Genomic DNA, 27,811 nt, shown 5'->3' on the forward strand with positions numbered 1-27,811 from the left:
TTGCTAGGCAACGTCCCTCCTCCCGCCTCTTCCCGAAAGACTTCCCTGTTACAGGCCCTGTCGTCATCGTCATCCCGGAGGAAAAATCGTCTCCTCTGGGCTTTTTCTTGTCAGTTGGGTGACAGTGAAGGGGTCGGTCTGTGAGAATCTGCTGCTAGCATTGTGACTTGGAATTGGCCATTTCGGCTTTGTAGGTGACCATCAAGTCGGGGAGAGGTGGGTGGACGGCCACTTAAACAAGCGGGTCTGCTGTCACACAACATGTGGAAATAGTTACACAAAGCAGCTTTCCAAGGGATCTTCAAGAAACCGACACTGCCCTAGTCACCGAGAGCCAGTGTGGACGTGACCGGCCGGCCACTTGACGTCCCCCACAGGGCTCTGGTCGGTGGAGTGACCCCAGCTACCGCCACGCTAGCGTGGCAGCCGATGGCGTCTACTCTGGAGCTTCTGCTTTTCTCCTAGATCTTGTGAGCATGGCAGGAGATCTTTAAAGGCCTCGGTTATCTCAGAACTGCATTTCCATGAATCGTTTTTTTCCCCCCTTTTATCCCCCTGCCTTTCCTATGAACTCTTTGGAATCCAAGGTCGGTTTTCGATGGAATTTTGGACATTAATGGCATTTTTCCTAACTCATGGACTAAAGTATACTTTGTAGGTCAAAGGGACTTGGTTGAGGCTAGAATCCAAGTCTCATTTTCTAAAGAGAGTGTTCGATTTATATTAATAAGAATTTGTCATAAAACACATATTTGCAAATAAATTCCTTCATGTTGTTCAAGCAAGTCATAAAAAGTAAATAGAAATATAGCTCTGTCCAGACAGTATCCTTTTTCTGGTTATACTATTCTGATTCTGTGCCTCACTGAAGGCTTAGAAGATACTAACTTTCTTTGTAAAGGTCAACATTGGCTTCTGTGTTAAACTATCTCTAGTCAAACTTTGATTATCCAGATGGAATGAGAGGATTTAATTATTGCCAAGCAGAGAGGTTTAGAGTAGACGAGAAAAGAGTCAGAAGAGTTTAATCTGTTTGGATAATTATCTCCTCATCTCCCATGGGATCTATTCCAAGGTTTCCATTCACCTATGAAAACAGCGATATCGTCGGTAGAAATAGGATACCTTCCTAGTAACTTTTTGTTTGATAAAGCAGCTACTTCAGGAGTTTAAAATACCACGGGTAGGTATTTTAAACTTTTAAAAGGTAGAAATCAGTAGAAATATCATACAATTGAATTAATTGTTCTTTAGACTTTGTTTTAATCCAGGTAGCTGCAGAGTGGTATTTAAAATCACCACATTGTCAGTTTTTTAAAACTGTCTTTAGACCAAAATTACAAGAAGAGAAACACACAAAAGATATTTGGTAAAGGCAGGTGGTCTGGATGAATAATGTTCCTTTCATTAACATATTTCCCTTATTAACTGTGTAATTAATTGCACATAGCCAAGGGAAGCAATGGAAATTGCATTTTGAGATGTATCAAAGCTGACTTATGCTTCCGACTTCCATGCAATTTACCATTAATGAAGCCAGAGATGGAAGCCTCCAATCTGTAATTATTACTTACTATTTGAATGACAAGCAAAGAATTTTATCAGCAGAGTTTTAAATGAAAGGGGCTTAGCAGCTAATGTTGAAATTGTTAATCTTTCTTATGAAAATAATTTTGAAGAAAATGTTTTAGTGGGAAGAGAGGTTTGAGGAAAGCATTTTCCATTCAAATAGCCATTTTCTGATACTCCATATGAATTTGTCTACATTTGACAGCAGGGCACAAATTTTTTTAAATGAATGAATATTTTATAGAGTCCAGACCTGCTTGTGCATTCTGGGAATGGATTATGCAATATTCCCAAATATCCAGGCTAGGGTGAGGGAGTCTGTTAGCTAGCCCCAGAGAAACAAGGTGAGCCTGAAAAAATTAAAATACATGAGAATATTCTAGAAGAAATTAAAATTTGTTTAGCATAGAAATCTGCCTTTCCGCCCTTCTGATTGCTCATTTGATTTTAGTTGGCGAACTGTAAATATTGCTAGAGAAAATTATTGTAGGAAACAGTGGTATCCGTTTGTCCAAGAGTGTTTGATCAGCCACACTGCTCTGGCTCAGTGTCTCTCACCCGCATTTCCAGAGTGTGACTATTACCTTAATCCCGTGTTTCTGACGTACATGACCAGCCTGGGGCCACACTAGGGCTCCGGCTCAGTGACCCTGGACTTGTACCCCCACGACAGGCTTTGGTGGGTTCATTCATTGCATAAATGTTTGTTGATCATCTCAGATGTACCAGGCTCTATGTCAGACATTGGCGACGCCACCAAGAGTAGAACAATTCGCTTATTGGGAGTGCCTCAAATGTGCCTGAAATGTATTCCTTTGTCCTTTTGATTTTTCCCACCAAATTGATGGCACAGACTAAAATACTAAGTCTATGGCATTGTCTGGTTAGAGCCCAGTGTGGCCGTAAGCAGGAGAAAGGCCACTTTTTTATGTTTCTAGAAGTTCAGGATACTGACCTGTGACCAGTCGTGGGGGACCTGTGGTGAATCCGCACATACATGTCAGGAGACACGTACTGACTGGACAAAACCTCTGGGCCGGGAGCTCTGCTGGGGTCCTTCAGGCCGTTCCGAGCTCCCTTCACACGTGGGAGCCCAGGCGGGACACGCAGGTGACAACATGTGTGCAGACGGGCGTCTTTCGTGTCTTAAGTTCCTTCCTTCTTGATTTCAGTCTGAGTGTGTTTTAATGGACAGAAGCCCTTACCAGTCTGTGCCAATTTGTACGCCTTTCATAGAGTTTTTCTGGTCTGGCAAGCAGTGCGTGATTGCAGTAGAAATATAATAACCCAGGTGGTGTGAAGCAGGGATTGCAGCACTCCCACCCTACCAGGGGATAATTCACTCACCAGCACTACCGCCGGCCACTGTGCACTTATGGCGTGGCTGTGTTTGTAGATGCACGCGTATGTGCTCACCTTTGTCTGTTTTTCAGAATTGCCTTGTTTGTGGATAAGCATGTCAAGGTATTCCAGGTTAATTATGTTGTTTGATTGTTCTCACATTTTAAATTTCGGGCTAAGTTATTGGCTGTTGATTTTCTATGGTACTTTGAACAAACTCACCTTCAATGAGGTTGCATACAACAGATAAGATGAAAACTAAATAGTACTATCAAATGTCTGAACGCTTTCTCCATGTAACAAAAGCATGAAGGTTTTTAGAAATATCAGGGTTGTTGGTGGAGTTTTTCAGATTTTTGTCCGGGCTTTTGATGTTGGGTAAACAAAGGGTATGACCTTGTTTCTCAGAGTGAATCCTCAAGGTCTTTCCTCGCTGTGTTTGTGTGAGGAATAAAGAGTTTAAACAATTACAAAATATTTTGCAAACCAAAGGGTTGCATAAGTTTTAGGGGTATAAGGAAGAACAGTCAGATAATGGGGCCAGAATCCTCTAACAGGCTCTGTTGGCGAATCCTGGCAGTTCTGCACCCAGAACGTAACCCTCGCCTGCCGCTTCTCCCATCTCCCCACCTGCACTGTTGTCAGCCCAGTCTCAGCCACTGTGATCCTGCGTGGGCAGTTGCAGCAGTCCCAGCTCAGGCAATCACCTCTCACCCGGCAGCGAGAGAGCCTCCGAAAGCATCACTGTCACACGCCTCTTTTGCTTAAAACTCTCCGATGGCTTCCCCCTGCTCTTAAGACAAACGCCTGCCTCCTCGCCAGGCCGGCAGGTTCCCGTGTGACCGGGCTCTTCATTCCCGCCACCCTGACCTTCTCTCTCTTTCTGGAACAGGCCGAGGCCATTCCCACCCAGGGCTCCAGCCCTGGCTGCCCCTCCCTGAACTGCCCCCTGTGGTCCTGTGCACTAGGGGATCCTTCCCATCTCTCAGGAATGAACTCAATCAGGTCTTCAGAGAGGCTCCCCAGACACCGCCCTGGGCACACTCCCCCCGCCACCCCACCTGGCACCCAGTTATGGTCACGTCACTCTGATTCGTCTTCTTACTGCTTGCTCTTATCTGAAACCATCCTGTTAGGTCGTATGTATTTATTTGTATGTGGTCTGTCCTCCAGCTGAAGAAAGCAGCCTCATGAGGACAGGGTCTGTGACCAGCTGACTGCAGCTCCCCCAGGGCGTACGGCGCCCCGGGCTTGTGGGGTGAGCTTAATCACACCAGTTGAATGAGTGAATAAATGACTAAACCAACCAACACGTGGGCGGGAATCAGTTGAAATAATAGCGCACCTCCTAACTTTCTCTCCCGTAGCCAGAGGCAGCATCTGGGTTTCACTCAGCATGTCGTGCAAACCTCTTTTGCCCTAAATTTAAATACTAATAGCTCTACATTTATGGAAAATATGGTGTAATTCTCTTAATTATTTTCCATTGCTTATAAGTATTCATCTTTATATTTATATCTACAGTCATATAACCTTAATTTTTAAGATGTTAAATAAGATAATGAAATGCATAAAATTATTCATTTGAAATGCTTTGAGCATCTCTGAGAATGACATCCTGAAAATACAAAGTGGTCTGTTGTCATCATCTCTATTATTAAATAGCTTCTTTCTTAGTCTTTCTGCAGGAGACCTCTGTCACCCTCTCCTACGCAACACCCAAATGCAGCACCACGCTGAAGAATGCCCGGCATAAAACAACTATCAGGCCTTTCCCCCTGCTTAGTAAGAGTAGATAGAAAGGACAAAATTACTCCTTGAAGTTTATTAATTAGAACGTTTCCGAACAGAATGCGTTCATTATTAACATTTTCCATCAGGGTTTTAGTTTAAATCTTTATAAAATTGTGATTTTCTTTTTCTGTAAGTCTATAAGACAAAGGTTAGTGGAAGTCACAAACTTACTGATGACGGCTGTGCTTTTAGTACGCTGGAGCATTTGGGAACATCGCTAATCTTTGCTGCAATCCTCTCTAAAGACGACCCAGAGACAGGTCAGCTACTCGCTGACCCCAGGAACTATCCGCAGGTCATTTGGGCATTGTTTATGAATTCTCTTTTATCATGTGATTTCTCTCAGTCCTGGGCTTTGTTCTAGATTTAGAAACCAAAACCCAAAATTATAGGAAAATACATTAATTGAAGCTTCCAATTAGGTCAGTTCTACGCAGTTGAGACTCAACCAGTTTTCAGGCCCCTTTAATGCACTGCTTTGCAAAAAGTAGATCTTTCCTTTCTCTGTGCTCTCCCCAAGCCACATCAGGTACACGGGCCGTGCATCAATTCCTGTATTAGAAGTGAGGAATTCGTCCTCTCAGAGTCTTTTTCTAACAGTTCTTTGAAAAAAGCATTTTGTTTTCTTTAGAGCTTTATGGGGGAGAGGGTCTTAGTTCTTGCATGTATTTTGGTTTTCAGTGACTAAAAGGGCTTTAAATGAAAGAGATAATTCAGCCGTGCCGGCGCATGTCCCGTTCCTGTGTACTTCTCCTGATCCGTCACTTTGCGTCTTCTCCACCTAACGTGGGCATCAGCTGGGGCGCGCCTGGAGGCCCCACATTCTGGAGCACTCAGGTTTCTCTCCACCACTTTAACAATTTGAAGTTTTCTGACACCCCCTGATGTAAAGCACGGGAGCACATTTCTAAATCACATTAAGACAGCATGGAGAGCTGTTCCCAAGGGCCACTGTGCTTGCCGCAGATTCTGTGTGGTCCTCACTGTAGGTTAGCTTGAGAAACAAAGCTTTCAGAGGAGGAATGTGGGGGAAATGACACTGAATTGCATTTACTGATAAAGCCAATCCTAGTGCCCACATACGATGCTTTTGCTAGGCAAATTCCTCTGTGTTTACCACTTCGCAATTCACTGGGAGAAGTAAAGCTTTTTACAGATATATGTGGGAATGTTGCCTCCTTAATTTTTTTTTTCTACAATAGCAATTTTTTTTAAATGTAAAAGAAAGCAAAAAAAGACCCCATGAATGGTCTTTCATTTATTATTCCAAGTTCCTTTGGTCCCTCCCTATTTCTTTTAGGCTTGATACACATAACCCAGAAGTTGAATTCCAAAACCACATGTTTACTCTTCCCAGGTAAACTCCACGCTGACTCATGAGTTTGAGCTGGTTATCTGGTCCTGCGCTTCTTTGTAATGTATGCATATCTGCTCTGCATTTTAAGTTCCTTATCTGGAGGAACCAAAGCAATGCACGTTTTACCTCTCCGGTAAGACCAGTAATGCCACTGTAAGTCACCGGGGATGTGTAGAAGAAACAAGGTGGTGAGGAGGTGGTTCCCTCCGTGGCACTTCACTGGGCCGTTGCTCTTGCTTCGTCGGGGGTGATCTAAATACAGTGCATGGCTCACGGTTCCTATTTCAAGCAAACCTCTCCTAAGCTAGGAAATAGCCAAAACCATCGTCTGATCCTTTAGCCATGTGTGTCCTTCTTTGAGTCTGCACGTACTACTTTGCATTTCTGATTTCAAATATCTTAACATATTTGCTGCATAATGCTAATAAATAATATTTAAAATGTGCCAGGTGCAGCAATCTACAGACAACCAAAACACCTTCCCTCGCCAAGCGGGTCGCTGTTCCCTGAGTCTCCCTGTCTGTGTGCTGAGCCAAGACACTGGGCCTCGCTTCCTCTCTCCCTCCACCTTCTCATCGTTTTGCTTGCAATTCAAGTGACTTACTTCAGAATTCAAACATTTAACACAAGCATTTCCCCTTAATCTGTTAGTCGAGACAGGTGACAGTGTTTATTTTAAAAGGAAAAAAAGGTCATGTTCCCAAAAGGCAGCAGAAGCAGCTTACTCCTTGCTTGTAAGAGCATTCATGTCACTTGTGGTTCTAGAACACAAATCCTGCAGTCTTGTCACGAGGAAGGAACATGTAAATGGACTGTGTTCTTTAACAAAACATTTAATTATGGCATCAGCAGACTAAAGGGCTCTGTGCCGCAGTAGGCACCAGTGTAGAGAGAGACGCAGACGCAGCTCTCCGGGTACAGCTGGATCCTCCAAACCCAGCTCTCCTCACTGCACCTGCTCCGCGGTGGCCGGAAGTTTATTTGTGTCCACATCATTGCAAGAATGAAGTTTTGCTGGGACAGTTTCTTCCCATCCCATGTCTATAGGCCCACGAATGTCCACGGTGTGTGAAGACTTGCTTTATGATGACGTTAGTGGTTTTGGTACGTCATGATTTAAGTGAAATAATGTTGAATTGATCCCGTTGGCGTACTTTTAAGTAGTTCACCATCCTTATGAGTTTTAGTACTGCAAGTAAGAGTTAATTTTCATTGTTCTCTTTAATAATAATAATGAATCTCCCCAGTATCTCACTCCATCATTGTTAGTGCTAAGAGATGCCAAAGTAACAATTTCTATGACTTTTAATGGAGCTAACGTCATGCTTTATCCTGCCACCCCTTGGGTTTCCTCAAGCACCTTTGGCAGCTGGGATCTGTAGGAACAGGTGAGCCAGTGTTGTCTGACATGAGGGATCCTCATGCCTGCAGACTGGATCCAAATGATCCTTTTACGAGTCTCCAGACTCCACCGTCCCCACGTGCGGAGGCAGCAGCAGCACCACCTGCTGGCAGCAGGGTCACCCAGCGTGGGCCACGGAGCACAGGACAGCGTTTGCTTTCCTCGTGACCATCACAGTGAGATGCCCGTTCCTACCAAACGTTGGCTTGTCGCATATGGTGAGATACAACTCTTAATTTTAATAGATGGGATATTTTCTTGATCCTGGAAACCGACCCTTGATGCTGACACTAGAAAAATAGTGACCAAAAAGTCTCAGAATGTAACAGGATCTTAGGGTCCTAAGTCAGAGGCACACAGGGTGTCCTTTTCAACCTGGAGGACGTCTTCATTAATTAGCAGTTCGGTGCTTCCAAACACCCCGTGAGAACGAAGGGTAGCTATGGAAACTAACTCATCTAGGCACTGCGGCAGCGCTGCACCTGTGATTCCGGAGCCCCCGTGCTGGTGGGCTGCACCTTCTCTTGGTCGGGGGACGTCCAGCTCTACCAACTTTGATTTGCTCGTGCTAGAGCTTCCTTCTTAAAGCTCCAGTCAGAGGCACTCGCGGAGAGCCCAGAGCAAGGAACCATGCCAAGTGATGCATGTTGGTGTAAGGTGACCCTGCCCACTGGGAGCTCCCATCCACTGAGGAGACCCAACTCCAGGTGACTAGCACCTGCACCCCCCATGTCCAGATGAGAAGGCTCCAGGGGGACAGAGCCCTAACCCGGGGTCTGGACTGTGCAGAAAGCGAAGACATAGACAAGGGGAAGAGCTGGGGAGCAGAGCTTTCTGAATTCCTGCTGCTGCTCCAGATTTATAAGATTGCCGTTAAGTTGAGGTTGTCATGGCAACACTAGCATGTGGCACCTCCTATTTGGCTACAGCTGTAAAGATGTTTGTTGGATAGCACAGAAAGGACGAAGCAGGGATGAGACGTATAATGAAACATCCCAAGTTTCTTATGTTACTTACTTGGGAAATTCTTCCCAGTTTCAGGAGATCCAAAGACAATGTTTTTGGATGCCCATCATCAATTAAAATTTCTATCTGTAATACGAATTACTTAAAGAAATACTAGGTTGCAACAAATCCTGACTGTGTGCCCACTGCGTGTGCTGAGTGCATGAAACAACGGGCCCCGCCCTAGGAAAAAATGAATCTCGTGAGAGGAATCAGAGCTTGGAGCCCACAGTTAAAGCACAAAGCAAGATGCGACTAATGCCATGGAGATGTATTTTTTGCACAGCAAGTGTTACATGTGGGGGTGGGGTTGCAGGAGAGGAAGATCAGGGTGGGCGTGATGGGCGTGCCCCGTCAGACTCACGAAGGAGGAGGTGGTGGCTGAACTGGACCTCGAAGTCCAGGTGGATTCATTTCAGGAGAATCGGCATGGACAAAATGCAGAGAAGGATTGGGGGGTTGGGTAGCATCAGACAGTGGGAAACAGGGTCTTATTGGGATAGAAAGTAATAGGTTAGACAAGTGGAATTAGAACAAAGGACAATGCTAGTCTGGGCACCCTTGATGGTTTTTGAAACAGGTTGTATTTTGCACCAGAAGTGCCTGAACACAAGCAGCAGCATGCTTCAGGGACCAGGCACAAGCTCTGCTGCCACCACCGCTGGCTGCCGGGGGCTGTGGACCGGTCTTTCCCCATATATAAGACGTGGGCCTCACCTCAGCATCTTTTGAGCTTAAAAAAGAAAATTCTGTAACACGGATGATTCCAAAGCTTACACAATGGTGGCCAGCACTGAAAAAGGCAGCCCGGGCGTGCACCACGAGGGGTGGCCTTTATCGAAGCCTGTGGTCGGCTCAGGGTGCTGGGGTGCTGGTGGCTTCTCTTCTCATTCTGCTTACCTTCATTTTCGGTTCTTTTCTACATGTGCTATTTATGTAACCAAAAAGTTGCAGTTTCTAAAAAAACGAAGCCCTCCCTCCACCACCACATCCCCTCACACATGCATTCGTATATAACGTGAAAGTATGTAGATGCCAGTTTTTAAAGCACCTACAACCAAATGCCCACTATGGAGAGACCAAAAGAGCTGTTCAAATTACCTGTTAATTTACGTGACACTTCCAGAGGGTGGCCGTGTCTCGGGGTTGCCACACCTGCTCTGGTTCACATTTCCCACATCCTTGAAGGGCAGGGACCCCAGGATATTAAGTTACTGTGGCACTTTTTGTTTTTGCTTTTACTGTTTGAAACATGTTATTTTACTGCTGAGGCCTCGCCTCCCCACGGCTCATGGGTAAAAAGCATCTTTTCCACAAACCACAAAAAGAGAGACTCCTAAAATGCGGTTGGGGAAATTACATCAGTTTAATGTAATAAGCGATGTTTCATAAAAATATTAATAGAAAACACAGAACAGAGCGAACCGAGATGAGCACAACAGGAGAAACAGAGTCTGCTGGAGCCGTGTGTGCTGAAAGGATGAAGCATTTATCCCAAGATTCATACAATGAAGTATGACTTTAGATGACTTAACTCTCAGTGGAAAAATACCACACCAGCATCTACCGCCCAATCTTGCTTATGAGAGGCTCAGTTTATATTTCTCCCCACACAATCAGAATTCAAGTGAACTTGCAATATGGTTTCACTTCCCATAGTTAAGATAAACGCAAAATTTTAAACACCTGCAATTTACAGGGATGAAGATAATATCCAGTGACCCTCTGCAGACGACATCTGAGATTGGATTAAACCGACCACAGTTCAGCATTTTAGAATCCATCCAGTTTTATTGAAAGAAGCCCATTTGTTCATGATGGATTTTATGAAAAGAGAATTTTCCAAAGAAAAGCTGGGACCCAAAATCATTTTTCCAGGGTCCATTTTACATCTGTTTGTAGGACTGTACACGAGCCGACCTTGAGAAGAGTAACCACAGAGATGTACCGAAACTGTGCCCTTCTGCCAGAACTACCCTGACTTCCCAGACGCCACCCCCCCCCCCCCGCCACGCACACACACAGCAGATTTTAGGCTAGACGAGTGTATTAGTCCGTTTGTGTTGCTATAACAGAATACCTGAGACTGGGTAACTTATAAAGGAAAGAGATTTATTTGGCTTACGATTCTGGGACAGCTGCATCTGGCACAGGCCTCAGGCTGCTTCTACTCATGGCAGAAAGTGGCAGGCAGCCGGCGGGTACAAGCAGATCACATGGCGAGAGGAAGCAAGAGAGGGAGAGGAGGTGCCAGGGCCTTTTAAACAACCAGCTCTTTCGGGAATTAATAGAGATCTCGCTCAGGACCCCCGTCCCCCAGAGAGCGCATTAATCCATTCGTGAGGGATCCGCCTCCATGACTCAATCAGATTCCAACACTGCCACACTGGGGATCAAATTTCCACATGAGTTTTGGAGGGGACAACACATCCAAACTCCATCAACGAGCCAGCCAGTATTCTCACAAAACTCAAATATTATATCATGCAAAAAGTGTTTTCCTCATTAGGATGACTTTGATATGGAAGTCTGTACCTTATATTCTGCAATGATTGTCTCAGAAGGAGCAGTTCACAGTTACATTTTCTAGGTTGAGCCATTTGAACTTTGCTGATTTCATGACTCAGGAGATCTCCGTGGGGTGCCTCCTGCACACCCGAAGAAGCGGGAGGGCTGCGTGGGTGTCAGCTGGCAGGGGAGAGTGGACGGGCTCATGTCCTGGGCTTAGAGCGCCCGTGAGGTCCTGTTACCAGCACGGCGTGCTCCTGAGGCTCGAGGCATCCTGGAAACAGTGTTCCCGCACGGGGCTGGCAGTCATCGGTGTGCTTCCCCGTCATCGGCACCACGACATCTGCCGTTTCCTAAGTGGCTTGAGCAGGGCTGGGGGGAGGATAGTTATACCCAGAGCCCTCCCACGGGCTGCCTCAGTGTCCCCCCCCAGCCCGGGGCCCAGTGGCTCCTCCCTGACGCGGTGCACACCCAGACGCGGGTCTCACGCGCTGGTCGGCACACAGCTTCCACACCCATGGCACAGAAGCCTGCCGCGGTCGGAGCAGCAAGCAGAGCCAGTGTTTATTGAGAGGATTCACATCACCTTTGGTCAAAATTCATGAGACGGCCCGATGGTCTGACTCGAGATCCTTCCTTTGCCTGGGCGCCCCGTGTCGGGCAGGGCAGCCGCACCCCACTCCCTTCCTGGTCTTTCTTTCTCTGTCGCCAGGAGTGGAGCCAGTGCAGGGCGGGACCATGAGCAGGACCATCCTGGCTCCTTTGATCAATTAGGGGGGTGTCGGTGAGTGACAGGTGGGGCTGACGGAGGAGGGGTGAAGAGTGAGGGGGTGTGAGCGCCCGGCTAGACGTCGGGCGCCCTGCCGCCTTGCAGTAAGGGACTGTGTGTGCACACGTGTGTATTTCATTTTCTCGTGGGCACACACTTGAAAACCTGTGTCTGCGTATGACACATGGCACACAGGAAACCCACAAGCAGAATGTCCGAGGACAAGACCATTACTTTCTTTGTGTACAGCAACGCATCCAGGTTTGGTCCCTCGAAGTGCTTTTCCTTAATGTTATGGCCTTTTCTCTGCAGAACAGGTCGGTAAGACGTGAACAGGCTGTGCTGGCCGCGAGGCTGTCTTTGTGGAAGGGAATGTTCAGGAGGCCTTGGTCACTACTCACAGACATGTGCCCAGAGAAATTAGAATCACAACAGCCAAGGGTCCAAATATTTGCTTTTGTTCGTTTTTACCTTGTGTGACTCTAGAAGCTGTTTAATATTTAGCGCAAATCAGTGCAGCCCAGTATCTTAAATTTATCACACCCAGTGGATTCAGAAAAGTATGCTAATTATAAGAAAAACGACTTCTGTGCGGACAGAAACGGGTGTAAGGGACAGCCCGACCAGGAGGCTGGTCTGAGTAGCCATCTCACTGGTGAACTGATTGCCCGGCATCTCTCTGATACTTGTGTATCCACAGACACACGTATAGTAATGGTGCACGTATTCCACGATACTATGCACGTGTTACATGCACTGTGCATTGTTAGCACACGTCTGAGGAAACGATAGCTCTTAATTAAATAACCGGTGTTCTGTTTGAACAGGGTGACGCCCAGCCCCTTCCTGGCTGTCAGAAAAGCAGAAGCGATGTCTGCCTCTCTCAGTCTGTCCTCACTGGGATGACCAACCCAAGGCTTTTCCCCCATTCTGGAGGATCTCATGGGGACACAGCTTCTGTGACTATCTGCCAGACTTTCTCAATTAACCACTTTGACATGATTTTGATTGGATATATAAAATAGTTTCTAAACAGTGTGTTTTCTATTTTTCAGGTAAACAATTCCAAGGAATTATAGCAACATAGTATCTGTTAGTAACAAGTCGTCCTCTTAGAAAGAGAAAAAGACAATGCAAAACATTATTTAATGAGGTGCTTTCCCAGGTTGAGGCTTATTAATAGTTTTTGTGCAGCCCATTTTTTAACCCATCTACAGCTTGCTTCCTCCCCGTGGACCATTGCTCTAACTCGCACTTATTCCTTCTTGGCTGTGGAGAGTGCCAGTCTCGTGTGTGTTTTCAAGCACCAGATGCACACCCCACAGACCCTGCTCACATACTTCCCACGGCTCCCACTGTGTGGGTCTGCATGTCCCAGCCACACACTCAGTTTCCCTTCTGGCCCCGGCTCCCACCACCCCGGCCAGACATGCCGGTGTCCGTGCCTGCTCCTCTCCACGACATGGGAACCCTCCTCCCCCAAGCGGGGTGCCCACCTCCCTGACTGCTTCCGTCCCGTTAACCTGCACTCTGGTTGGACACTGGCCTGAGCCAGCTTTGGGTGAATCATATGCAGCCCCGTGCGGGTACGTCTCATGGGCTCACGCTAGCCCAAGGGCAGACCGCAGGCTCAGCAGCGTAGGAGGCGCAGTGCACGCTCTAGAAGGAGCAGGCAGGAGAGGTGGCGCGCCCCTGCTGCGTGTGCACATTTGGCCGGTCTGTGCTCCTGCTGGGTCGGCCAGCCCCCGCCTCACTTTCCCTGGTCCTGTCTCACTTTGCAGTCCTACATGGAGGACCACCTCAAGAACAGGAACCGGCTGCAGAGCGAGTGGGAGGCGCTGTGTGCCTACCAGGCGGAGCCCAGCAGCTCGCTCGTGGCCCAGACGGAGGAGAACATGCCCAAGAACCGCTGCCCGGCCGTGCTGACCTGTACGTACCAGCCCAGGGCGTCCTGCACGGGGGTGGCGGCGGGTGCGGGCGGGGGGACTGCACCTTCCCGTTGTCCCGCCGTTTTTGTGGCTCTGTCCTCCTGCCTGGAAGGCCCTTCCCCACGCCCCCTTCTCTACCTTCGGACCTGCACCCCTCCTTGAAGGCCAGTGCAGGCATCACCCCTCTGTGAAGAAGACATCACGGCCTGAACACAGACCCAGTTTCTTCCTCTGACCCAATGGTGTAGTCCTAAAATCGTGGGTCTGGGGACACGACCCCCGATGATTCTGACTGTGTCATTTGAGATACGGTCCTTAACCTCTGGGAGCCTCTTCATCTGTGATTGGGATCGTGCTGTCATCCTGGAATGTTGCTGTAAGGATGACATGAGGTAATGAGCATGGTGCCAGCACATCGTAGGCAGAAAGTGAATAACGGTGGCTATTAGAGCATTTTTAACCTTATAGTTATTTCAGCAAACGTTACTGAGGACCTGCTGTCTAGCTGGGTATCACTGCAATAAAACGGAGGTGCAAAAGCACGGAGCAGGAGAAGCGGGGTCTCGTGCGACCCGTCGTGTGTGACGTGCTAGGTGGGCTTACAAGGTGCAGAGCCCACGGAGGGCAGAGGGGCCCGCTGAGCCTGCCGTCTCCTCAGCCGCTGGCCACCTTCTCTCACCTAACCAACTCTGTGCGTCCAGCAGGTCCCAGGGAAGGTTCTGGACTTCGATTAATATACAAACCCACCCCACAGGGAGCAGAGGGAGACGTGGTGTCTTTGTGACAGATTTTGGATGTTAATAGATGCTCAGCAAGTGTTGGTTTCACGAGCGGTAAGTGGCTCTGCGTGCCTGGGTGTGCACAGTCACCCGCTCTCGCAGTCACCTTAAGACAGGAGGTGCTCGTGCCTGTTTCAAATACAATCACGTGAGCTCTGTCAGCTTTCCCATTTGAGAGCACAACATAGCATCGTGGTGGCAAGATCAGCGTCCACTGAAGCAAAGGCGCTCTGTCACCGCATCCCCACCTCAGCCCTTGGGAGCCGTCCTGGGACCAGCTCAGGGCCCCAAGCCTCACGGGTGTCTGGTCCCGACACCGGCAGCCTCACGCGGCAGCCCCTCAACCGGCCTGGAAGAGGCAGCCAAGGTTGCTCTCATAGTAAACGAGCGTGACCAGGGTCTGGAGGTCAAAAAATTGAAAGCTGGAAGTGTTTTGCTTTAGAGCTAACCTGGAGAATCACATGCCTTTGAGGAATCCAAGTCACACTCTTGGGTGTAAACTTTAGTTAGCGTTCAGACCAGGTCCTCCATTTCTATGAGGTCTGAGGGTTTTTAACCCTAAAGAGCTCTGAAGACAGAAGCTGTTATGTTTTATGAGTTCTATATTTAGAAGAAAAGCAAAATAAAATACACCCAATCGACCAGCTACCAATATTTATTAAGCATCTACCGTGTGTTAGGGGCCCGACAGCCACTGGGACACCTGATGAGCCAAGTGTGGGCAGCCACTGTCCTCAGAGGGATGGGGGACGGGAAAGGGGGCTGGGGGGGAAGGGCTGAGGGGAGGGGAGGCTTCCAACGGCATCTGGATAATGACTTGGTCTGGAATAGACCTTTGGGAAGCACGCACTGAATGTCTCCGTGTGTCTGGTGGTTTACATGGATTGTTAGGTCCTCTATGGTCGATCTTGAAATTCAAAGCCTGTTCCTCTGAGAACACCCCCTACGATGGCCCCAAAACACTCCAGCAGCTGGGTGATGGTGATTTCCTCCCATGTACCCTGTGGCCTGTGTGGCACATGGGCTCTGTCTACTAAGTGTTGACAGGTGGAATCAGAGCAAGGAGCTTAGTACAGGCAGCATGTCCCATCCTGAGGTGGGAAACAGGAGCACCCTGCAAGGTGGCCATCAGTGCCGACACGGCAGCTGCGGGATGACCAGGCCCTGGACGTTCTCTGTGACCGGAGCCCTCGGCTCCTCCTGTGCCCGAGCCAGAGTGATGGCCGAGAAGAGGAAACACTCTCTTTGTTTGCTCTGGTGCTGGGAGTTAAGGAGAAGCTGCTGTACTGGCAGATGCCACCTCCCACGGCCTCTTTCCCCAGGGCCCGCTGACGTCCCAGCAGCCTGCCCGGCGCTCCCCTGCACGGGGCTGGGAAGGGGCAGCGCTGCCGTGGGAGGTCGGAAGGTCACTCGGGGAAGATGGGGAGGGGCAGGCTCCTTGACAGCCAGGGGACAGCCCAGATGAACGCACCTTCACAGATCACCTGGTGTGTTTTGAGCCAATGCATCACCTTCTTAGATGTTGACATTGGTGCCTTCTTGACTGTTAGAGGGAAGTCGTACTGTCACATTTCAACCCATATCCCTTCCCGAGCAGCACACTAGGGGACGCTTTGCTTCCACCTCACCTGGCTGAAGCACTCCCTGTGGGACACAGTGGGCTGGTGACGCAGCCGTCGGGCTGAGGCCTGCTGCCCCACCGGCTCCCGCTCTCAGGGCCGCGTTGACCGTTACCAGCATGTGGACCGGAGCTCGGACAGGACCGCACTGTGACCGGGACGCTGCCCCCCGCCCCTCGGCGCCCTGCCTGTTCTGTTGGTGTCTCGGGATGGAGACCAGCAGCCGGCCTTCACGCTGCGTCCACTTCTCCGGCCACAGGCTTTGCCAGGCACTCACCAGGCCCTCGTTTCTCCATTTCGGGCACCTGGCACGTGCTCCTCCCGTCCCCTCTCCCCTCTGCGGACCCTCGCTCTCCTGCCCCATCCCCTGTGGAGCAGCCCCGTGCAGTGCTGCATCCCGAGATGAGACGGGAGCAGGTGCCTCGCTCCCAGGGCGCTCCTGCATCGAGTCCACCGAGGGTGCCCCGCGTGCTTCCCGTGGCTCCCACTGGACACAGCCGCAGCCACCACCTTCCCATCTCTGCTCACGTCACTCCTGTCCCCTGCTTCCGGGGACCGGAGCTGTCCCAGCTCAGGCTGAAGACAACTTAGCTGGCACGTTTCATAGAAAATTCAAAAGTGGGAGAGCTGGTGGCTTTGGATCCCTGACAGCCCGGAGACTCTGGCCACATCCGATTCATCTTTCCAGGGAGAAGGCAGCTAACAGCTCGGTGCCTGGCTGGCTCTGTCCAGGTCGACTTACATTATCTCACAAGCCTGAAGAGCTCATTGTAAGCTTTTTGTATTTTTAAAAAAGCATTATGCAATATTTTGTTCATCTGCTTTTTAAATTAAGAATAGGAATAGTATGCTGTTTTGCCGTTCTATCTTAAAAAAAAGTAATTCTGGTTCTGTGTTATAATTAACAACAGAGAGAAACAGACAGAAGACATAGAGACACTAACCGAGAGACAAAACCGGAGCAAGTGAAAAGGTGAAGACCAGGTACTAAGACAGAGGGGCAGGTCCATACTGTAGTCGTCTCGTGCTTTGGCCTCTGAGGACATTGTTCCCAAGGAGATCGCGGCTCAGTTTCACAACCAAGGGCCCGGCCGTGGGCACCCCCTCCCCGCTGCCCTGCAGGCGAGGTCAGATGAGGATGAGAAGCGGGTTTGCTGTGACGGTGCCACCCGGCGGCTACACGGAACGAGCCCCTGACAGCTGCCGTCCCTGAGCGAGCTGCGTGCTGGCATCGGCCGAGGCCTACAGGCCCATCTCCGCTGACCCTCAGGAGAACCCGCACTTGTCAGACGAGGACGTAGGGACGGAGAGCCAGGCCTGGCACGCCCGGGGCTGACGGACGCTGCCTCGGACGCTGTTGGGGACTCACCTGAGACTGCGTGTGCCGGGACAACGCACATAAATGTACATAAATTTCAAACTCCCGCAGAAATGAGTATCTGAAATACATACCAGGACTGCAGCACTTCAGCTGAGCGTAGCTTTCCTTAACAAACTCGGAAACAATTTCTTTCCAAATAAGCCTTTTGGTTTTTTCCCCCAAATTCTAAGCAGAGTCCCGTGAGAGGAATATTCCACTCTGGTCACTTCTGAGTGGCCACAGATTTTCCTGATTTGCTTTTAAAGATCAATACATGGGTCAGCCTCCTAAATCCAATGACTAAGCAAGAGCTTTCCTTTTGCTCCTCTTATAAAAAGGCTCTGGGCACATGTGTCACCTTGACAAGAAAGCCACGTGTGGCCATAAACCCCTGACTTGGCTGTCTTCCCTCCAGCCTTTTTCTGATCTCGGAGCCAGCTGAGACTGTGCCTCTAGGATTTGGGGACGCTGTCCGTTTGTTGGTGTTGAAAAGAAAATATCCCAGCAAATTGCGTGTGGGCTTTTTTCTTGTCTACATCACAGGCAGACGCTGTTCCGGGCGGCTGTTCAGCCTGAGACTGACGGGTTTTTTTAGGGAGAGCCACACAGGGTCATTCCCATTGGGCTGTTTCTCTGGGAGTAAAGAGAGAGTCTGACCTGTGGTGGCACCACCCCCCACGGGCTCCCGGATGCCCCAGCTGCTGGGGACCAGGGCGCTGTCTGTCCGCGGGACACGGCACCGACGTCCACGCAGCTGGCGTGCTCGAGTTCAGGCGTCGTGTCCTCTGTCCTCTGTCCTGGCGCTAAGCCGGCAGATCCGCAGGAGTCCGCCTTGTGTCCGTGGCGTCCGGACCTCCCCCGCCCGCTTTCCAGCTGCACTGCGGGAACCTCAGCACAGGGAGGGGTCTCGGAGTGTGGCTCCCACGTGGCCGCAGCCAGGCCCCCTTTTAGGGATGCGCCCTCGTTTTTCGTGCCCAGGAGGCCGAGGGCCGCGCCATTCCCCTGGCCCGGGCATCCCTGTTCATGTGCGGTGCGAGTTTGCGCTCCTGCGTGCCACACCGGCTCACGCCCAGGCTGCCATCACCAAAATCCAGGGTCTTCTCCACGAGGACCGTTGTTGAGCCCCAGCCCCACCCATCCTGGCACAGCCGCGTCTGCTTGTTGTCGTGGAGATGGAGCCTCGCGCCCCGGTGGGCTGAGCCTTGGTGACAATCAGGACGGTCCCGAGCCCGGCTCGCGTCCCGCTCAGCTCCCTTCCATCCGCTCATTTCATGAGCACTCTTCGTGTCTTCAAGTCACTGGTAAAAACAAGCTCAGCAGGACAGACACGGGTACTGCCACCACTGTCCTCCTTGCAGGCTGACGCAGACCCACTGAGCCACGTCCCGGGTAGCCCAGGGGTCCAGGCCCGGCCCGAGGCCTGATGGCATCACGGATGCACCACACGTGCTGCTGTGGAAGGCCCTGGGCGGGACGCCTCACACAGCCTCTCCTCTCCCTCCTCGTGACAGCCCCAGGACAGTCCCACTACTGTCCCCACCTTGCATGTGGAAGAACCGGAGCTGACGGAGGGGCAGCCGTTGCCCAACGTCAGAACTTCCCGGGGGCGCCACCCTTCGTCCCACGGAGAAAACCCAGCCGGGGCCACACGCAGGCTACTCCCGAGGCTTCTCTTTCCAAAGGAAAAACGTAGCTGGCTTGGCGTGACCGCCCCCTGACTTTCTGTGACAGAAGTTTTAAAACAGTCACGTTGCAATGACCATTTGATGACCACCTCCGAGCCCACCACCGAGACTCAGCAGCCCCTGCTGCATTTGGCCACATTTGCGTGATGCACGTGTGTACTTTATTTCTTGTCCGAACTACCTCGAAGTAAGTTTCAGGCATCGTGACACCAAAATACTTTAGCCTGCATCCTCTAAAAATGAGGACATCCTCCCACGTAACTACAACCCGTTGCTGTGACTAAGAAAACGAGCAGTAATCCCCTGACGTCGTCTGACGTCCCGTGTGCGAGCTTGCTGGCCCGCCGTGACAGCAGGTGCGGTGGCATGAACAGCGGACGGTTATTCCTTCACAGTCCTGGAGGCCGCAAGTCTGAGGTCAAGGGGTCGGCAGGGCTGGTCCCCTCCCTGGCTTGCAGGCGGGGTCTTTGTCTTCACGTGGCGTCCCCCGTGCGTGTGTCTGCGTCTGCGTCTCCCGTTTCTTCAAGGACATCAGTTGTGTTGGATTAGGGCCCACCCTAGTGACCTGTCCTTCACTTAATCACTTCTTTAAAGTCCCTGTCTCTAAGTACAGTCACCTTTTGAGGTCCTGGGGGTTAGGACTTCACTGGACTTGGGGACACAGCCCAACCCCTAACACTAGCCATGTGCAGAAGTCTCAGCTATTCCCGTTCTGTCCTTTACAGCAGTTGTTTGTTTGTTTTTTAAACCAGGACGCAATCAAGGCTCATAATTGCTTTCTGGGTTTTATGTTTCTTTAGTCTTTTCTGTCTTAAAACAGTCCCCTCCCCGCCACACACCTTCTTCCCTGATGTGACTTGTCCCTAATAAAGCTGTGCCCCTAGTGGCCACCCTCCGCTTTCCAAACGATCACAAACTACCCCCGTAGGAGTCTGCTCGGGAATTTTGCCAATTCCCAGATCGGTGGAAGCTCACCTGCCTCATTCTCAGAGCCACGGTATTCCCACGAGACCAGTGTCCCTGTGTCTCCACGAAGTGGCAGGAACACGGCCAGCCTCGCCGGCAGGACCTGCAAACCTGTTACGTTTTTTCATTGTTCATTTTGATTTGCCTCCAGAGCAGTTATCTTGACAGCCGGGGGAGGCTTCCAGACGATATCCAGTCAGTGTGGTCTTCCGGCAGCAGAGATGCCAGGCCCACGACTGTGAGATCACGTTCCCATCATAGTCACAACAGTTAAGGAGAGTCATCCGTGGCCACGTGGTCTGTAACGGGCAATCGAAATCTGGGATTCCGGAGTCAGCGCTGCTCTGTGAGAGACCCGGGTCTCCGGCAGACTGTTGTCATCTTGCTGAGTGTGGTAGCAGAATAGCAGCCCCCAACATGCCTGCACCCTAATCCCAGCACCCTGTGGAAGTGCCACCGTACGTGACAAAGGAGTGGCGGTTGCAGATGGAGCCAGGGTCTGCTAATCATCTGACTTTGAGTGAGGGAGGTGACCCTGGGTGATCCGGGTGGGCCCAGCGTAATCCCAAGAGTCACGGGGTGGACTCACCACACAGAGCCTTTGCCAGGTCAATGCCGACAGGAAATGTGGGGTCAGAGTTGCAGCAGAGAAACCCCACCAAGGCCACACCTAGTGGAGCCATGGAGGCAGGATCACCATGGAGACCCCCAAACTGTAGAGCTACCCGAGTGCAGCGCCAGCCTGAGAGACCCGAAGTGTGGCCTCAGACCAGGAAAGCCATGGAGCAGAGCTGCCCGGGGACATGGGCACCCAACCCCCGCACCAGCGTGCAGAGGATGTCGAACATGGAGTCAAGTTCCACGATTCGCCAGCTTTGAGATTTAACACCTGCCCTGCTGGTTTATGGACTTGTTTGGGACCTAGTGCACCTTTCTCTGGCCTACTTCTCCCTTTTTGAATGGGAATATGTACCTTGTGCTTGTCCCACCATTGTACCTTGGAGGTAGGTAACTCGTTTTGAATTCATAGATGGGATTTTGAGACTTTGGACTTTTGAGTTAAAACAAGTTAAGACTTTGAGGATGGAATGAATGTTCTTACCTGTGAAAAGGACATGAGCTTTGGGGGGCCAGGGGCAGAATGCTATGGATTGATTGAATTGTGTCCCCCAAAGTCCATATATTAGAAGCTTAATTCCCACCATTATAACTGTTGAGGGTGGGAAGTCCTATGATGGTCATTGAAAGGTGGGGCCTTGAGAGGTGATTGGATTGTAGGACCGTGCAGTAGTGAATGGGTTAATAGTGGTGGTCAGGGGCGTGGCTCTGAGGGCTTTAAAAGGAGAGCATGTGACAGTCTCTCTCTCTCTCTGCTCTGCCATATTCACCACATGATACCCCGAGTCACTGAAGTCACCACCAGGACAAAGCCTCACCAGATGTGTCCCCTGGACTTTGGACTTCCCAGCATCCAAAACTGTAAACAATAAGTTTTATTTTCTTACAAATTACCCAGTTCAAAGCAACAGAAATGGATTAATAGAGAAAATAAGAAGGAGGCAGGAGAGGAGGTGGGATAATGGGGTGTGAGAACAGCCCCCCACCCCACTGACATGGAGGGCAGAGGTGGTGGCCTCCGGAAGCTGGAGGCGGGGGGGACGCATTCTCCCCTGGAGTCTCCGGACGCAGCCAGCCCTGCTCACACCTCAAGGCTCGTCTCGGACTTTGATCTCCAGAAGTGTAAGATAATAAACGTGTTGTTTGAAGCCACTAGGAGTGTGATGTTTGCTACTGCAGCCGCCTGTACTGAGACTCCTGCACTGAGGGTGGACGCCGCACACGGGAAGACGCTGGGCAGAGCCCGCCACGCTGGCGGCCATCCACCCAGACCCAACCCAGACCAGCGTGCGGCCTGGCTGCGTCCTCCCCTCCCAAGCATCTCAGCCACAACTATCAGCAAATGATTGAAAAAAAAAAAACAGAAAAAGAAGAAGGTTTTTTGCTTCTGTGTGAAAAATGGCACTGGAAGTGAGGTCGCCTGCTAATCTGATGACCGAGGTGAAGAAAAGTCAAGCAGTCTGGCGTCTTGCTGCTTAGCCCAGAAAACAGCCTCACGGTGCTTTACACCTGCGTCCATCGACTGGGGAAGGAGCTAAGGGCACAGCCTGATGGGAGGAGGAGGGATTGGATGTTGAAGTCGCTTAGGAATCTTCCAGGCCACGTCCCTTGGCATGTAAAGGACACACTGCCCTTCCACAGCCGCGTGGCTCTCTCTGCCTCGGTTGATCCTCACCTGTCCCCACGCTTCCACCGGACTCTGTGGGTGTGTGCACAGGACCCACCGCCATGCTGCCTGCCCTCTCGAGTGTCCTTCTCCGTCAGACCGTCTTTCCATTGCTCTTCCAGTTGAGTGCCCAAGCCACCGAGCAAGCGGCACCAGAGGTCAGACTTGCACCTGGCGGCAGGTACACAGCTGTGCATTTGACTTGAACTGTGCACAGTCATGGGCATGTGTGACGCTGCCCTGGTGTTGTCACAGGAGCACCCACATGCCATTTCCACCAGCCCGCCTCTTCTTCCACACATGCACATCACAGTTTAAATCTCGTTAAGTTAATCGGCAAGTTTCCTGCCAAATTTTCTTCCCTTTCTTTTCCAGAAGCATCCTATTGGTACAGACCTGGGAGAAGGGGGCAGAAATAATATTCTGGTTGTCAGACCCCACTCCAGAGGGTCAGAGGTCACTCTATCCATGGGTCCCTTCAAATGTCATGACCGTGGTCAAAGACACACCTTCTGCCCACTCTCCCATCCCCAAAACATCCCTTTAATCTCCAGTCAGCACAGACGCAGGCCAGGAGCTTTTTCTGGTGATCCCATGTGTTCTCAATAAAATCCAGAATTTTATCTGTTTTTGTAAAGGTGTGTGAGTTGCCGACCTGCTTAGAGTTTAAGCTCCTGAAGGCCAGTGGTGTTTACCTTCTACATGACCTGCTTTTCTTAATGCTAAGCAACTCCTGGCACAGAATAGATTCATAATCCATGTCCATCGACTGAAGGTCTCTCAGTAGCATCACACAGATGGCATGGTCCTGCTCGGCTGATGTCTGTGCTCTTACTGTGCATGGTGTGGGACAAGGCCTGCCACATGGCCCCGTCACTCTGCCCTCTGCATTTTGAGGTGACCTTGGCGCTGCCTCCACACGGCCATGACTACAAGGTGTGTCCCATCGTGTGCCCTCTCCAACGGGTGCCCTCTCCAGTGGGTGCCTCCTCCAGGGGGTGCCTCGTCTAGGGGGTGCCCTCTCCAGCAGGTGCTCTCTCCAGCGGGTGCCTCCTCCAGGGGGTGCCCTCTCCAGCAGCTGCCCTCTCCAGCGGGTGCCTCGTCTAGGGGGTGCCCTCTCCAGCGGGTGCCTCCTCCAGGGGGTGCCCTCTCCAGGGGGTACCCAGGTGTTGCTCATAGCTCTTAGCAGCGAAGTTCCCTCCTAGTCCTCTGAATTCATAAAGACCAGCCCTCATGTCTCCTTGCTGATTTTCTCATAGAATCCTGAGTTTTTTAGCTGGTAAGACAAACGTTTTGGTAATGGAGGCTCGCTTCTTCATTTAAGAGGGGGGAAACTAAGACCTACAGATGTTAAACAGCTTAACAGAGGGCACGAGTTAGTCGTAGGAGGCAGGACCAGAACGGAGCAGTCTCATGCCAGGCGTGTCAGGCTCCCAGGGCTCCTGTAAAGTGCTGCAGACAGGGTGGCTTAAATGGCAGAAACTTGTGGGCTCACTGTCCTGGAGGCTGGAAGTCTGAGGTGTCAGTTCCCCTGAGGCCACTCTCCTTGGCTTGTAGGCACCATCTTTGTCTTCACACAGCGTCCTCCATGGGTGTGTCTGTGTCCAAATTTCTCCTTTTTAATAGGACCCCAGTCATTGGATGAGGGCCCACCCTAATGGCCTGATTTTGATTACCTCTGTAACTACCTTATTTCCAAATAAGGTCACATTCTGGGGGGTAGGACTCCAGCATATCTTTGGGGGGGGATGCAATTCAACGCTTGGCACTAGGTGCCCCCAGGATGCTCGGTGGCTGGGGGGCATCACCAGGCTACCATAAGCTGGAGACTTCTGGGGTCAGCTCCCTTGCACTGTGCTCAGCATGCGGCCATGCCTGGAGAGTTCCCTTCTGCACAGACACACGGCAGGGAGGTTCGTGTGAAGTTAAAGGAACCTCAAGCGTGGGCACACTTATGATCTACCTAAGCTGCCATTCACCTACCAGGAAAATCGGTAAAATATTTGGGGATTGCTTTTTGAGAGAACCGCAGGGGATGCTGGTGAAACAACTTAAGAAAAGACATGCAAACCAGACCTCGTGACCGGGCTTTTGATGTCACTGTGCTGCTCAGAGACCTGCTTTCAGAGGGCGCGGTGCAGGAAGCCTCACACGGCTCTCGGTCCGCTTGACGGCACACCTGTAAGCAGCATGCTTCCTGGGCCGTGCAGCAGAACAGGTATCATGTCAGTGACTATCTTTGGATGGTGGAGGGTTTTCTGAACGTGGGACCCCAGCCTGTCCCAGTTTGCCCAAATGCAACACTGAGTTCTGATCCGAGGAGGTCCTGAATGGAACGCTGTTGCTTTTCTTCCTAAATGTTTGATGATCTTCACAGTTTGAGCTAAGCGCTTCCCAAAGGCTTAATTAAAAGCAAATAGGTGCTTGTCAACTTGCTGAGGAGTGAGCATGTGGAAAGAAGGTCGAGTGGGCTTGCTTTCTCGAGAGGACAGGTATGTTATGTGATCACATTTCCGCTTGTCTCCGAGTTCCCAGTCCTGCAAAGAAACACATGTATTTAGCTTCTCAGAGTCTGGAAACAAACTTGGTGCAGGAATTCGTTCCTTTGCCTCAACTGTGACAAGTCCAAGTAAATAAAGTCATTCTCTGCGTGTTCAGCTGGAATCATTAACTCAGCAGTAACAGCTGGTGGACTGATAAGGGCAGGCACTTCAAGCCCTGTCTTCACAGCATGTCAGACCTTCAGCAGACCCCATGCTCCATTAAAGACTAAGAGCCCTGATCCTCCAGGACCAGAATCCTGGCCACCACCGGATCTGCTCCACGTTTCCACTGGCCATGCCATCAAAGTAGAGGACACGACATCCAGACAGCATAGATGATTTCATCTTAGCCTTAACAGAAAATTGAAATAGCTGGAGAGCCCCCAAGAGAACATGGGGCAGGCCTAGACTACTTGAAGAAATTCCATTGCCAGGACAATGTTAACTAATGACTTCTGCAGCAGCCCTAATTCGTGTTACAAGTAGTAACATCAAGGAAGTGATCTACTGCTGAGATGAAGATCACTGGCCCATATTTATCTACCAGTAAGACAAAGATCATTGATCCGTATATATCTACCAGTGAGACGAGGATCATTGACCCGTATATATACACACACACACACACACACACACACACACACACACACACACACACACACCAGTGAGACAAAGATCACTGGCCTGTGCTTATCTTCCAGTGAGATGAAGATCACTGGCCCACGTATTAGACAACGTGAGGAACACAACCAAGAGGCGTAAGGAAATACCATCCTGAGGGATCCGTGTTGCAAGATGATATTCTAGGCAAAGAAAGCTTCCTGGGCCTCCCTCAGATGTACTCAAGTGGAACAAGAGAAGGTTTTAGGTCATGCATTCATTAATGATTAAGCTGCAGTGTCCCCTGAAGAGCTCCGGCTTGGCCATCTCCCAAGGTTCTTTGCCGTAGTAATAACCAAGAAGAAATTCTGGAACTTTTTTCTTTTGTTGGCATTTATGATAATTTTTTAATATGTACTAACAACACAAATGGACCATAAATACATTTTGCCAATTGAAATGCCTTTTACGCAGCTAGATATATGTGCAAATGTCATTTTGAACTTGTTCCTAAACTCCTTGCTACGTGCAGTTATATGTGCCGTTTATCAGAGCAGTCCTGTGAGTGAGATGTTATTATTCCACATTTTGGATGACAAATCTGATACTGTAAATTATTGAATAATTTACCCAGATATCACCCACCTCACAAGTGGCAGGACTGGGATTCAACCCCCATAGTCTGTTGCTGACTGTGTGGCCTTTTCCAGGTCAATCATTTGATTCTCTCTGGACTTAGTGTCTTCAACCTAAAATGGGAAAATCATCCTTTTTCTATGTATAGTGCAGAGTTCCAGGAAAATCAGAGGTGATATATGCGAAACTACTTACATACGAAAGTGTAGAGTATTGGAGAGATCTGGAATGTTCCTGAACAAGGCACTAATGTATGACGAGCACTTTAGGAGTCCAGCAAGTTTCTTCTCGATCGCCCTTTCCTCCTTCCTTCCCTGACAAGACCTATGACTGTGGGTCTTATCAGAGGAAAACAACTCAATTATAGGGCCAGTTACAGAAAGGAAGAAGCTACGTGAATTTCCATGTCTTCCTGGCTTCTGTGTGAGTTCTCAGACTGTTTTTGAAGAACACACCCACTTCTTCGTTGAAATATAAGCACCTGCATTGTTCTAAGTTCTTGTCCTATGGTTCTGGTCATTGCATTATATCTGCTCTCAAAGGAGGTGTGTGTGTTGTACTGGAATTGGAAGGTGCCACCTTCAGTAAGTGGAGCACAGCTGAGAGGCAGGACTGTCCCTGCTCTGGCTTCACCTACAATCTGCATGGCCCTGGGGAGAACAGCATAATCCAGAGATGTGCCCAGCCCAATGAAATCTCCTGGACAAGCCACGCAGTCCCTGGGCAGGCTGTCCAGTGTGACTCCAGCCCTACCAGCATGGCTCCAGGAGTTTCCAATGGCAGTTCAAAATGGCCCAACATTAGAAACAAAATCCCTTCACTTTTCATTTTAAAAGCTGTACGTCGATGCAAAATCAAGTACACGATCGGAAGGTAGGAGTGCGCTAAAGCTTTTGAGGTCCTTGTCATCACTCAATGCCATCTTTAAAAGGACAGCCCAGGGGACATGAACACAGCTGAGCCAGTGTTCCACAAGGAGAGGTGCTTTAGGGTCCTGCAGACTCGCCCTCGACACCCAGGCAGGCTCCGACGCCCACCGCAGACTGTGTGCTCTGCCACCCAGAAGCCCACGCTCTTAGACTGCATTTTTATGTCACTGAGACTCCCAGCTCAGGAAGCCTTTTCTTCATCTCCTGATAATAAAATCCAGCTGCGCTTGTCTGCTAAGCCCCGCTGACTGACGCGCAGCCGTCTCCTCTCCGCTGCTCCTGCACGCTGGGGCGCGGTGGCCATGAGGGGACCTGCGGCCCTCTCTGAAGCTGGGTTCTCCTGAGCGCCTCTCCAGCCCCTCACAAGGCCACTGGGCACCAGGCCATGCAGGGCACATTCAAAGCATGAGACGCCGAAGCCCAGCTGGATTCTCCTCCCCAGACCGACTTCCTTCTGACCCTGCACTCTGTAAAAGTTTCTCAGACAATTAGGAAGGGTCCCCCATTGCTGGATCATAAGTGTCTAAAATTGGCTGTGCTGAAAATATTTATAATGAGGCGGGGCTCCTGGGTGACCCTCTGGAATTCTCCAGAAGCAACTAGAAGCCCTGCTCTTTTGTTCCAGAGCTCTGTGTGCACTGCAACCAAGGCTCAGTGCACCCACTTCTGAGCAGAGCATGATGTCACTCTGAAGTGTCTGTGGCACCACACTGTGAAACTGGGCTTCTCAAACTTGA

At 50.3% G+C, this 27,811-nt stretch overlaps 1 protein-coding gene across 3 annotated transcripts in view; it reads left to right on the plus strand.

Moving 5' to 3' along the window:
* Positions 1–27,811, plus strand: part of PTPRN2 (protein tyrosine phosphatase receptor type N2) — a 906,619-nt gene that overhangs the window by 823,072 nt on the left and 55,736 nt on the right. For all 3 annotated transcript variants that reach the window (XM_063099753.1, XM_063099755.1, XM_063099754.1), the window contains one exon: positions 13,527–13,674. In XM_063099753.1, coding sequence (XP_062955823.1) covers positions 13,527–13,674 — 148 coding nt within the window. The remainder of the gene's footprint in view (positions 1–13,526; positions 13,675–27,811) is intronic.

This window comes from Cynocephalus volans, chromosome 6 (assembly GCF_027409185.1).
Source record: "Cynocephalus volans isolate mCynVol1 chromosome 6, mCynVol1.pri, whole genome shotgun sequence".
Classification (NCBI taxonomy): Eukaryota; Metazoa; Chordata; class Mammalia; order Dermoptera; family Cynocephalidae; genus Cynocephalus; species Cynocephalus volans.